This window comes from Macrobrachium nipponense, chromosome 5, assembly GCF_015104395.2.
Source record: "Macrobrachium nipponense isolate FS-2020 chromosome 5, ASM1510439v2, whole genome shotgun sequence".
In the NCBI taxonomy this organism is placed as follows: Eukaryota; Metazoa; Arthropoda; class Malacostraca; order Decapoda; family Palaemonidae; genus Macrobrachium; species Macrobrachium nipponense.
In genome coordinates, this window is record NC_061107.1 from 24,116,235 (window position 1) to 24,129,238 (window position 13,004).

At 40.4% G+C, this 13,004-nt stretch overlaps 1 protein-coding gene across 2 annotated transcripts in view; it reads left to right on the forward strand.

Moving 5' to 3' along the window:
- The window catches only part of LOC135215256 (uncharacterized), a 491,173-nt gene that overhangs the window by 440,741 nt on the left and 37,428 nt on the right, over positions 1-13,004 (forward strand). For both annotated transcript variants that reach the window (XM_064249786.1, XM_064249787.1), the window contains exon 5: positions 12,432-12,638. In XM_064249786.1, coding sequence (XP_064105856.1) covers positions 12,432-12,638 — 207 coding nt within the window. The remainder of the gene's footprint in view (positions 1-12,431; positions 12,639-13,004) is intronic.

Here is a 13,004-nt window from a genome sequence, read left to right on the forward strand (position 1 = left end):
AGGTAGTTATGACATTTACATGAGTGTTAGTATCACAATTTCTAGGGGTTAGAGGGTTAGTTCTACTGGCAGAGATCAGGCTGGCTACCTTCTCTGGGTAGGTGCCAGGATCATTCTGCAAATGAATGCGACACTGTACCTCGGGCACAGGTGTCAAGGAGAGCATGTGGCTCTTTGTGTTAGTTTGTTAATGACGTCCCTTCTTCTTCTTCTTCTTATTCCCCCAGGACCTGGCTATACCAGTCCTTGGAGTAGACGGAGGCACCGACTCTGGGGAAAGGCCAGAAACGCCGCAGGAGCAGAGGCAGTGGTAGCCTGAGGCGGTATGAAGGTGAGGTCTGCCGGAGGTTCATCCTCGGGCGACAGTGGTGAGGGTGAAGAAGACGGAACTAGTGATTGGCCATGGGCTGCGGTAAGCTCCATGCCTGTTGGAGGATCTCCTGTAGGAGGATCCTTGGGTAGGTTAGGCGCCGGCACTAGCTCGGGGCCAGGCGCAGAAGTCAAGTTCGGTGGTGGCTCTACGTCCAGGCTGGACGGAGCTTGGTACTGGACAGTGCTGCCAAGTGGCACTGGCAGAGAGTTGAGGTCGACTGGACCTGTGGCGGGTACCGGAGGTGCAATACCTCTCAGCGTGCCCTTGGAAATGGGAGACAGAGGCTCCTGTCTCTGGTTGAAGGCTAGGCCTTGTGGAACATGGACAGTGTCGCTGCAGATAGTCGGCTAGGGCACCTAGGCCAATTAGTAGAGTGCCCTATTACGTTGCAGGTTTTTGCAACGGAACTGTGAATGATCAATCTCCCTTCCTGGTAACGAGGGAGACTGTTGGTGGTTGTACTTCCTGGAGGAAGTAAAATTTCGATTACTCCTTGCTTTAGAGTGATTGGACTGGTGGGGTTAGGACCCCTAGCTTTTTGGAATGCGAGGGAGACTTCATGTCTTTGCCCTAGGAGGAGGTCGTAACCTCCTGGAATGTAGCTTGCAACTGCAAGGGTACAAACTTTGGAGAAGTGAGGTCTAGTGACCCTCAATTGGACGGTCGGAAGGATCAGTTTAATGTGATTGATACCTTCAATGGTGATCAATCGACGTCTATCAACATTAGCCCCTCGGGGAATTCTGTCTTCCCGTATCAGGGAGATTTTGAGCGCCAGAGTCATCGTAGGCTCTGACGTGGCTTGGCTGATAATGGCTTTGAGGGGTGCGACGGTTATAGGGCCCTTAGCTGGGGTCCTAGAGAAGAAGGATTGGTGACGGCCATTGCGATGGCCGGAATATTGTGGTTCGCGCCAACCCTCCGTAATTTGCAGACATGGTGACCCTTGCGGCCACAGTCTCGGCAGAACTTGTTCCAGAACCTCTTCCGTGGCACTGGATGATAAGGCCGAGATGGCCCCACAGGTTGCGAATCTGCGGAGTCACCAAGGCTGGCAGTGTGCTCTGGCACAGGTGAAGAGTCCTCTCTGGCAGTGATGTGACGTGGGGAGGTTAAGGAAACCTCCGTTGAATCATCCTCGGAAGCAGTCCGGGGTTAACTGGTGGCTTACCTCTTCCAAAGTGGAGGAGGTAGGCGGTAAAATGGTAAGAGGCTGAGATGATGCGGGAGAAACGTCTGGCTCTGACACTGGGTCAGGGCCAGGTTCACAAATAAAAGGGATGTCTGGGACATCGGAGGCACTAGCCTTCTTCCCCTTAATCTAAAATATAGGGTTGATTATCTGGCATGCTGCAGGTGTCCGGTGCATCTGGTAGTGGGAGCTGCGTCCAGGGGAGATACGGCTTAAGTAAATCTCGGCCCAATATCACCTGATAAACATCATGAAATTGGTCCACTACGCCCAGGCGGCACAATGTGGTTTCCTTGGTCACCTGGTCCAGAAAGGGCATTTTTACATTCAGAAGGACTGAAGGAACAGAATAGAGGTTACCGTCAATCCATTTGAACTGAATTTCTTCGTCCGTCCGGATTTGGCACCCCTCCAGGCAATGCCTTTCTGGAAATAAGGGAGACCTGGGCTTCGGTGTCGGCCATGACTTGTACCCACCGATAGGGCGTAGGAGACAGTTCAATCAGGAGGGCTACAATGGTAGCCTTGGAGAAGTTCACCCTGGAAGCTCTCCTCCCAAGGTAGAGACCGACTTGGGCACTGGTCGGAATCCACAGCATGCCCACGCACACAACAAGTGGTGCAGAACCTCCGCAACCACCTCTTACCGGGAGTCCAGCTCATGGTCTGGGGCTTGGAAACTAGCAGAGAGATTGCGTCATCTAGGAGAGCTAGCTCATGCTTTCTCTCTTCTTCTCTTTCCTTTCGCTCTGCTTCTCTGGCTATCCTCTCTGCTTCTCTTTCTTTTCTCTCTGCTTCTGCGGCTTTCCTCTCTGCTTCGCTTTCTTCCTTTCCCTGCTGGCGCGCAGCAGCCTGCTGCGTCTTTATCCACTGGTCAAGTGCTGGTCCAGTGTAACCAGCCTCCTTGCCCAGAGTTATGAGGGCTCCGAGCTTCTCTAGCTCTCTGGCAAAGAAGTCGCGGGAAGCAGGGGAAGACATTTCCCTTAGGCTGCAGTAGAGGCTGATGAAAATGAAAATAATGGCCAGGAAGGGTACGGAATGGAATAGGAGTGCCTACTGTGGAAAGTGGCACTCACTTGGAAAGGCGTTCTGCGATGTGGTAATGAAAAGTGAAAAGACTGGGTGCTCGGTGGCACTTTTTGACTGGCACCTTCGAATGAGGTGGCAATCGAATGAATGTGCTGTGTACGTCACACTTACGGGCGTTCCCAACTTGGGAGACGTTGGAATGGGCTACCTGTACGTCTGTACAGGTGCGCGGCACTTATGAGGAGGCGTTCCTTGGGTTGGTCCGAAGGATCACTGATCCTCGTACACGGACATTAATGAATTGGGCGTTCCGTAAGGACGGACACGCAGGTTTGTCAGCACTTAGGGCTGGTATTGCGGCGCTTCGGGAGGCGTTCCCTTTGTTGAGTGTTCCGAAGGATCACTGACCCTTGTACATGGACACACTACTTACTTGGGCGTTCCGTAAGGACGGACACGCAGGTTTAATGGCTACCTGTACGGCCTGTACAGGTGCAATGGCACTTATGAGGAGGCGTTCCTTGGAGCACTGGTATCGTGCTGGTATGTCCCGTCGGACGACACTAGATGCAGTATACTTAAGTATACCGAAGTGAAAGGGCACTCTGTTCGGGGCAGAGTGTAATGGTGGAGGAGAGAAAGTAAAAGGTGGGAGTACTTCAGCAGCCAGTCGATGGACAGGGTCAAGAATTAGTGGCACTGCTAAAAAATGATAAGACCTGACGTGCACTGGTGGTGGCCAGTCCCTAACTGGTAACGACTTCCCTGTCTGGAAGTAATGAATTGGCGTGGCACACTGTGCGAATTGTGCTTGCGGTATACGCAAGTCTTTCGTGATAAAGAAAATGAAAAGACCACTCGGGCAACGACAGGTAATGGAAATTTTAGAAATGCTCAGTCACTCGCTGAAGTACTCGATAATGAAACAAATAAATGTTTGCAAACTGCACTGGACACATGCGCGTACGTATCACGCTGTGTAAATGAAAGACACAAGAGACTAAAATAATGTTAATTCTGCATGCTATAATTAATGGTAAGATGTAGTACTCTTGGCTTCGTGAATACTGGGTTCTGGTTCTCTCTCTCTCTCTCTCTCCTCTCTCTCTCGGAGAGGGTGAAAAATGATATGTGAATGAACTCCCTTATATTTGAATTGAACTACTAATGTTCGTTTAATGTGACGCAACTTGCGTTAAATGATTTACTTACGTTAACGTGAAATGAAAGAATTGCTTTGGATAACGTTTTATGAAAAATGATAACGCGCTCGTGGTGAACGATTTTTACGTTACTATTAGCGGCTCGCGCTTATGAAATGATTTGCGTTTCAATATGAAATTTACAAAGACGCGTACGTTAACAATTCTTGCAAGTGACTCTACTTTTAAGAATTTACGTTAACTTTACGTAAGGACAAGTGAAAAATTATGGTAAGGATTTGAAAACGATGTTAGCAAAACAATTGTAAAAGAAGAGGTTACGTTTAGTTGCGAAGTGAAAAGAAAACTTTCGCTCAGCGCGCGAGTGAGCGATGCGAGGGTGAAAACACGTGAGGCGAGCTGGGTAGCGCTGCTAGCAGGCTCAGCATGTCGTTCAAAACAGCTGATTCTCTGTAAATGCGAAGGCAATTTACAACACAAAATTCTACTTTCTTATTCAAGGCGAATTACGTTAATTTCTCTGGCAGAACGATAGATACTAGTACCGAGATCGATATTATTTACGTTAAAACTTTGAGACTTACGTTACTTTGCTTAAATTGTTTAGGTAATGTTGAAAGAGAAAACAAACATGGCTGCCGCTGTGAATGAGACGAAGGTTGGTTGAGACCGCGCAGGCGCGAGAGAGCGCTAAGCTGAAGAATTCAAGCTGAGAGGTAGCGGTTACCAACACTTGAATGAAACTAAGTTAAAAATGGATTCCCTAACATATCACAGACAAAAGAATTGTACACTTCTTTTGCCGGTACTATTAGTAAAACACATCCTAACTACTAGCTAGGCTTTCTCATACAGCAATAAACCCTGGCAAAGCACTTCCTAGTTTGATCTGGTCCTTTCTGGCATCTATCTGCACACGTGTTAGTGCTCCTACGACAACAATGCGATTTACAGAACAGAATTCGCTCGGCGCTCTGGCCGTTACAATAATAAGAATATTTCTACCTTCACATTTGTTTAACACACTTCTACAATAAAAATACTTAAACGTACCTTAAGCTAACATAGGTTATAAATAATCATATTAATGATGGAATACCTTACCGTGAGTCAGTGTGTCTTCTTTCCCTGCAAGTGTGCTTGATTTACTTTTTGTAAAATAATTTACAGTTTACGTTTTACAACGGATAACGCGATTTACAAGCTTTTTAAGCAAGCCCGGATTCGATCCTCGGCGAGGTCGACAATATTACGTATATAGGGCCCTGTGAGAGACTAGATACGTAAACGGAAGCAATTTAGGGATTTCAAGAGGGAATTGCTTGAACTTACCGTAAACTGTGATTATTATTTGATTTCTTTCTCTAGAGGGAAGGTCGCCAGAAAACTCAGCTCGTTACTTTAAAACTATTTATTTACAAAGAGGCCCGTGCTGGCCTGGAGAAAAGTTAAACGATATTGGCCCCCACGTTGGGGCTTATAGTCTCATTCAATTCAAGCTGATTTTCATTCACGTCGGGTTAATGCACACTGCGAGCAGAGAGACGGCACGTGACTCATGGAATCTTTATGCAATATTCTGTGTATCCTTGTAGAAGAATGCGGTCCGACCTCTGTTCAGGTCTGGGGTCCGTGTCCACCAGTGCGTCGTGGGTAGGCCTAATTTCGGGAGGCTGCAATTTGACCTCTGTCCGAGATAACGTCTCGCGGCCGACTGAGAGCGATACTCCTTGCTTTCGAATCACGGGGCTTCCAACAACCGCCTCGAGCGTTGCCTGAAAGGTGGTAAACACAACGCCGAGCAAATTGGGAAGGAAAATAGGTCTTATTGTAGAAGTCCCTAAATCCATCTCGAAAGCCTAGCTACTCTTGTGACCTGCCTCTCTTACCCTAAGCTTCCGTCACCGGAGGAATATCATTCCTACGACATCCCCACTCTCCCAACAACAGTAGCTTCAAGAGACGGCATGGCTGCTACTTTTATAATTAAACAAAACTAAAACTCTGCTGGGAAGGCGAGGCGTTCTATAAACGTAGCAATATATATATATATAAATATATATATGTGTGTGTGTGTGTTTATGTATATGGCTTTAATATATGTGTGTGTATATCTGTGTATGTGCGGGCGCTTGCTTGTATGTGGTGTCTGCGCCTCGTTCTCTGAGGAAAATGCACCATTAGATGATCAAAGATCTGACAGCAAGATTCCTACAAACTGCGCTCTACGAAAGTATAGATTGTAAGACATTTTTCGATCAAGAAATGAAAACTTTCTGTCAATCATGACCTTAGAAGAGTCATAGCAGTTTAGATGATAAGAAAAAAAATCAAGCAATTCTTAAAATCTACAATTACGTTCAATTGTCTGTCATGTCTGAGAAACACGACTTTCAAGTCTCTCATGTTTGTTTTTTTTTTTTTTTTTTTTTATTCATTCAGTTCAATTGCAGAGATTTCTCGTCAAAGATAAATGCAAAGCAATTAAAGATATCCAAGATATATGACTGAGTTCTCGCAATGTCAGTTGATAAAAGGCTTTAGATTTCTTCCACTGACAGTCGATAAGAATGTCATTTCTGAGAGCAAAGCAAACCGCGTGATAGGTTGTCCACTGAGGAATGTTATTTACTGGTATAGCAAGTAATCTTTATGGTTCATCTTTCATAAATAAAAATTGTATTTGAGTTATTAAAGCCAAGAAAATTAAACATTTATCATAGTTTCACATCTGCACTCTGCCATATTAAAAGTTACGAAATTTTTTATGAGATATATGATCACTTTTTTCCTATGTTCGTCTACCTAATGTGATGACAGCTATTATTCTGCCTTCGAGATTTAAAAAAAAAAAACTTTTGAATTATTATAAGGAAAAGCAAGGTTGACAACTTCAAAGAGCTCGGAACTAACCTAACTGGAGGTCAACAAAACATCCTGAAATAGTAAATGTTCCAATGTTTTGGCCACGAAACTCATAGCCCTTATTACAAGCTCAGGGGAGTCTCAAATTTTGAACCTGGTAGCGAAATTTCAGATAAGACTAAAACATCCTATGGGCCTTCAAAATTATTATTATTATTATTATTATTATTATTATTATTATTATTATTATTATTATTATTATTATTATTATTATTATTATTATTATTTTCTATCACAGTCCTCCCATTCGACTGGGCGGTATTTATAGTGTGGGGTTTCGGGTTGCATCCTGCCTCCTTAGGAGTCCATCACTTTTCTTAATCTTTGCGCTGTTTCTAGGAGCACACTCTTCTGCATGAGTCCTGAAGCTATTATTATTATTATTATTATTATTATTATTATTATTATTATTATTATTATTATTATTATTATTATTATTATTATTATTATTATCACTTAACTAGGAAAAAAATGCTGGATGTTTGGGTTCATATATCATCAAAAACTTTTATGTAATTGCCAGATTATTACATATCTACTGGAATGTCTTACCACTGCTTCTGCCTTTATTGACCTACATTTTTCATCGATATCCTAATAGTTTTTTCAGTGAAGGGATAGAGTATTTCCTACCATCTCAATCTTTTTATCGTTCTTCCCAAAAATGTTGCTTTATAGCAAGGATTAGATTCTGAGATTTGTACCTTCCTTTATTGATCCACATTTATGTATTGTCACAACAGCTGTGTAAAGATCACAAGCTGAAAAATGAACCGTATTGTTTTTTTTTTCTGATCTTTTATTTCCGTATATCTTGATGTCATCTGCAATTTCTTGCAAATGAACATCATATACTTTGAAAGCTTATGTGCCAAGTCAACGTTCACTGTAGGCTCGTTCAGTATGAATAGGCATTTATCTTTTGAATAATAATAATAATAATAATGAAAATTTAATTCATACTCATACTACTCATAAACTCTGCTTTCATCACATCCTCAACGGTTAAACATATATACAGAATGGGGCAAACATTGGTCATGTAGCTTGCAGCCTTCAAAGCCTAACCCTTTCAGTATCGTATCTTAATCATTCAATCTCTTGTTTATCTAAGCAAATGCATCTGTTAGGAGGAGAAAGCATCACGACTCCTTTGTCTCTGTATGACTCATAACTGTCGCCTTCCCAAGGCGGCGGTGACCCAAGATATCGTCGTCCCAGGACGAGATTATCCGGGATGATCTTTTTAACAAGGCGCCCCTCGAAAGCCCGAAGAAGGAGTGTCAGCGTCAGCCGTATACAGACAATAATCTTTTTCGATGGGCGCAATCATCACAAATGCGCTACAAGACGGTGGGAAAAACAACCTTCTATGGGCGTGGAGCACGCTATAGTGTATAGCTTCGCTTCTCTCTCTCTCTCTCTCTCTCTCTCTCTCTCTCTCTCTCTCTCTCTCTCTGTGGTTGCTTTAGAAATGTTTCAGTATTTTGTTCCTCTCTGTTTATTAGTTTCTAAAGAGCAGATTCTCTCTCTCTCTCTCTCTCTCTCTCTCTCTCTCTCCGGTTGTTTTGGAAATGGTTGTTCAGTATTTTGTTCCTCTGTTTATTAGTTTCTAAAGAGCAGATTCTCTCTCTCTCTCTCTCTCTCTCTCTCTCTTCTCTCTCCTCCGGTTGTTTTGGAAATGGTTGTTCAGTAATTTGTTTCTCTCTGTTTATTAGTTTCTAAAGAGCTCGTCTCTCTCTCTCTCTCTCTCTCTCTCTCTCTCTCTCTCTCTCTCTCTCTCAGCGAAAGACGCTTGATGTTCAACAATATCTCTCCCAAATTGAAAGCGCCACGTGAAATTCCTTAATGAATAAAATCATGAGGTAATTGTCGGAGAAAATTACCCTCCTCAAGATGTCTTTTATTTCAGTCACAGGAAGTTAAGGAAACCGCAAGCCCCGCCCGCTGAGGCGCCCACTCTCACACCCACGCCCGCATCCACACCCTCACCCTCACCCGCCTGGAACCCAACCCCTGACCCCGAACTCGCTGACCGAGTTGGGGGGTAGGAGGTGAGGGGGTCTCCTTCTTCTCCTTCTTTATCTTTCCAGGGGAATATTTCTTCGCTTTGCTCCTCCATTTTCTCTCATTTTTAAAAATAATCTCTTTATGTATTAATGTATTATATTAAAAGATTCGTATAACTAATTGTTATCATGGAGTATTTTTATATTATGTCTGTGACTTCTTCGATGGTCTGGACTTCCATCATGAGATTTTTGGACGATTTTTGCGCATCTTGTGACGCTGCATTTCTTTCTGGCCTTTCTCGTTCTGTGTCTGTGGCATTTGCTTACATATTTATATTTATTTATTTATTTATTATGTATACATATGTAGTATGTAATATATATATATATATATATATATATATTCATGTCACCAACAGAGACTTATTGCCACACCTACATATCTTTTCGTATATATACTCTTGTAAGACATCCTATGTCCATATTTTACCAGTGATCAGGAACACGGAAGAAAGTGCTCGAAATATATGGTTGCAACGTTAAAACAGTGTTTTATAGGCCTTTTATAATTCGACATTTTCTCCTTTACCAACTCTCCTATTTCCAGCTCCTTCATCACTGAATAGCTAGCTCTTGAAAAGGAAATTCAGTTTCATAAATTAAAACACTCAGTTATATATTCGCAACAACCAGTGCAGAAAATGCAAAGTGATGATAATTCAGGTGTTACATTACTTATCAAGTTCCAAATTTTACGGCCACTCTAACGAAATTGAATCTGAATCACGCACGGTGAAGCCAAGCTCTAAAACAACTACGACACTTTGTTTTTAATTATACTTAGAATATCTTCGTAGACATGAAGAAACTTGAGCGGGAAGTCGATTTGTCAAAGTAATTATATCTTCGTACAGAAATTCTGTAAGCCTAAAATGAGAAAGTTTGTAGGCATTAATAAAGGACCTTATTCCTTTGATACAAGACGTAACACAAAAGCAGGTGACACCTTGTCATTTATGAAAGATAGAAAGGACATCTCAAAATCAAATATGACACATAACTACAAGGCAAGTGTCCACTACAGAGATAAATCTGGGTCTGAAATCACCACCCGTCCATTGACTAGTAGGTAGGAAAATGAGTTTGTTTTAAATTGAAGTGATCAAACCAGAAGGCAAAGAAAAAAAATCGGAACTATAAAGCAGGAAGATCAATGAAGATCATTAACCTCCTCTTTATCACTGTCAGTCTTTAATGATGCCGTGAAAGTAGTGTTCATTCAACTCATCCACCTTTTTCGCTTTGACGAAATATTCCATCTACGATGTCTTAATTACATTATATAAAGGAGAGATGTCGATTTCTTGTCTCCGATAAGTTTCGTCTTTCTTTTTTCTCATTTTCATTCTGATTTTGTAGAGGTGTGCCCAACAATAAATTAAAAATTCCACACCTGGACAAGATTAAGACGGTGACCCAGACTCTCGGAAAATCTAACCCTTTTGCATTTACTTACCCAAAAACCTGAGCCCAATCCCTGATTAACGTCCAACAAAAGACATCCCCCAAAGACACAGGTGTTTACGAAATCCCATGCCTGGACTGTGACTAATCTTACATCGGATTTACAGGAAAATCACTTCCCCAGAGATTAATACAAAATAAACGGTCAGTTAGGTATAGACAACAAACTCAGCTATTTTCACCCATATAAATGAATATAACCACTGAATAAACTGGAATTTGTCACGTATAATTTATAGCAGCAACTGTCGGTACAAGCGTCAGATGATAGGATCGGCCTTAATTAAACAGAGACAGATAATGAACATCTCAAAGGGCACATGGGATTCAGATGTCATTGATAAAGTTTTCATTCAACCAATGCTTAAGAGGAGTAAAGAAGGATTATCAGTGGGAGTGACCTAAATTGGCTTACCTGTGGATGGATCTCTTGATATAAATACAACCTTTTCTGTAACTTTTCACATTCATCTACCTGAAGAGAGAGACAGCAGTCTCTGAAATATAGTATTTTTCTCTATATTTTGACATTTATATCTATAGATATTATTAATATATAATATATATATATGATTATATATATTATATATTATATAATTCTATTATATATAATATTTATATTAATATAATAAATATATATTATATATAATATATATATATATATATATATATAATAATATATATAATAAGTACCTTCTCATATCTGCCACGTACCATCAACTATGTGTACCTCTTTAATTTGGTTTGAGGCTGTACCTCATGTATAGAGAGTGGTACAAATACAGTCAGCTGTAAATGACTAGGAAAATCTACCCATACACCTGTAAGCCATTTATAAAGCTTCGCTCTTTTATGTGTAACAATTACATTCGTATATTTGATAACCAAAAGTCAAAGTGAGGTTTCTTTGTTATGGCTGTCTTCATCGTTTGTAATTATTCTTAATAATTGGTACCTTATGTCTGTTATGATATCATACCTTCGAGGAAATGGTCACACGTGTTTCCCTTTGGAAAATAATTGTTTGGACATATATATACATATATAATCATTAAGCTACAAGTGTCGTTTAATATCAAATTTGCTCCACGTGCTCGCCTACCGAATCGGTAGTCCCGAGTTCGATTCCACGCTTGGCCAACGTGGAGTCAGAGAAATTTGTTTCTGGTGGTTAGAAATCAATATCTCCCTGTAATGTGGTTCTGATCCCACAATAAGCTGTAGGTCCCGTTGCCAGGTAACCAATTGGTTCCTAGCCACCTAAAAAAAATCTAATCCTTCGGGCCAGCCCTAGGAGGGCTGTTAATCAACTCAGTGGTCTGGTTAGATTAAGATACACTTAACTTCATTTAACCTCGGAATTACCATATTTTCATATGTTAACCGAAGGGGAATTTTTTAGTTGATAAGAAATTCAGGATGTACAATGATAGTCCTGTGGGTTAAAGCGCGTCACTGTACATCATAAAATCTTGGTTTCCGTGGTTCGAGTCCATATGCCGACGAATTTCATATCAACTAAAAAATTACCCTTTGGTTAACATATATATAGATATACTAATTTCGAGGTAGAACAATTAGATATTAATGCTTGTATATGAATCAAGGTGATGTGATAAAATTACTTTCATATATATAATTATATATCATTCTGGTCTGGGTAGGATCATTTATTATAACCAAGGTGTTATACCATTCCCGTTTGTTGTAAGTTATTCGTAGGATAAAGTGAAATTTTAAGTTAATGGGTTATTTACGTCTTGATAGTATAAAAAACTAGCAATAAAAAGTGGCATATCTAAATTTAAATTAAAATATATAGATATATAGATATATATATATATATAATATATATATATATACGTAAATATATATATATATATAGATTATATAGAGATATTATATATATCATCTATATATATAAATATATATTTATATTTATATATATAGTGTATACATATATACATATATATATGAGTATATATAATATATCTACATATGTGTATAAATTATTTATATACATACACACATATATATATGTATGTATGTACTTAATCAAAATTTATGAAACAATCATAATAACGACACTCATTCATTATATACATTATTCCCACGTAATCTCACCCCTTTCATTTCCATCATGAGCGCCGCCCTCGAACTGACGAAAAGAAAAAGAAGAGGATGAAAGGTAAACAAACTTCTTCTTCTTCCAGAGCGACATCGTCCACCAAAGCGTCTACGAGCTGGTCCACTCGGAGGACCGCGAAGAACTCCAGAGGCAGCTCATGTGGAACTCCCACTTGGCGCCTGACCAGGCGCAGATGACTCTGCAGGAGGCGCTCCATGGCGACCAGGCCGCCCTCGAGAGAAATTTCACCGTCAGATTCAGATGCCTGCTCGACAATACTTCAGGTTTCCTGGTGAGAGATACATGTGTTTTGTTGAGGCGGTTCAGTGTTGGAATATATATATATATATATATATATATATATATATATATATATATATATATATATATATATACTATATATATGCATACATATATATATATATATATATATATATATATATATATATATATATATATATATATCCGAAATCCACAGTAGAAGGGTAAGTGAAACAGAAGAAAGGTAAGTAAAACAAGGACTTGAAACAAGTACTTTCGTAGTATCTTCTGCTTTCTACCGTGGATTTAAGCATACTCTGAAGTATGTGTTCCATCATGCTACATTCGATATATATATGTGTGTGTGTCTGTATATGTATATATATATATATATATA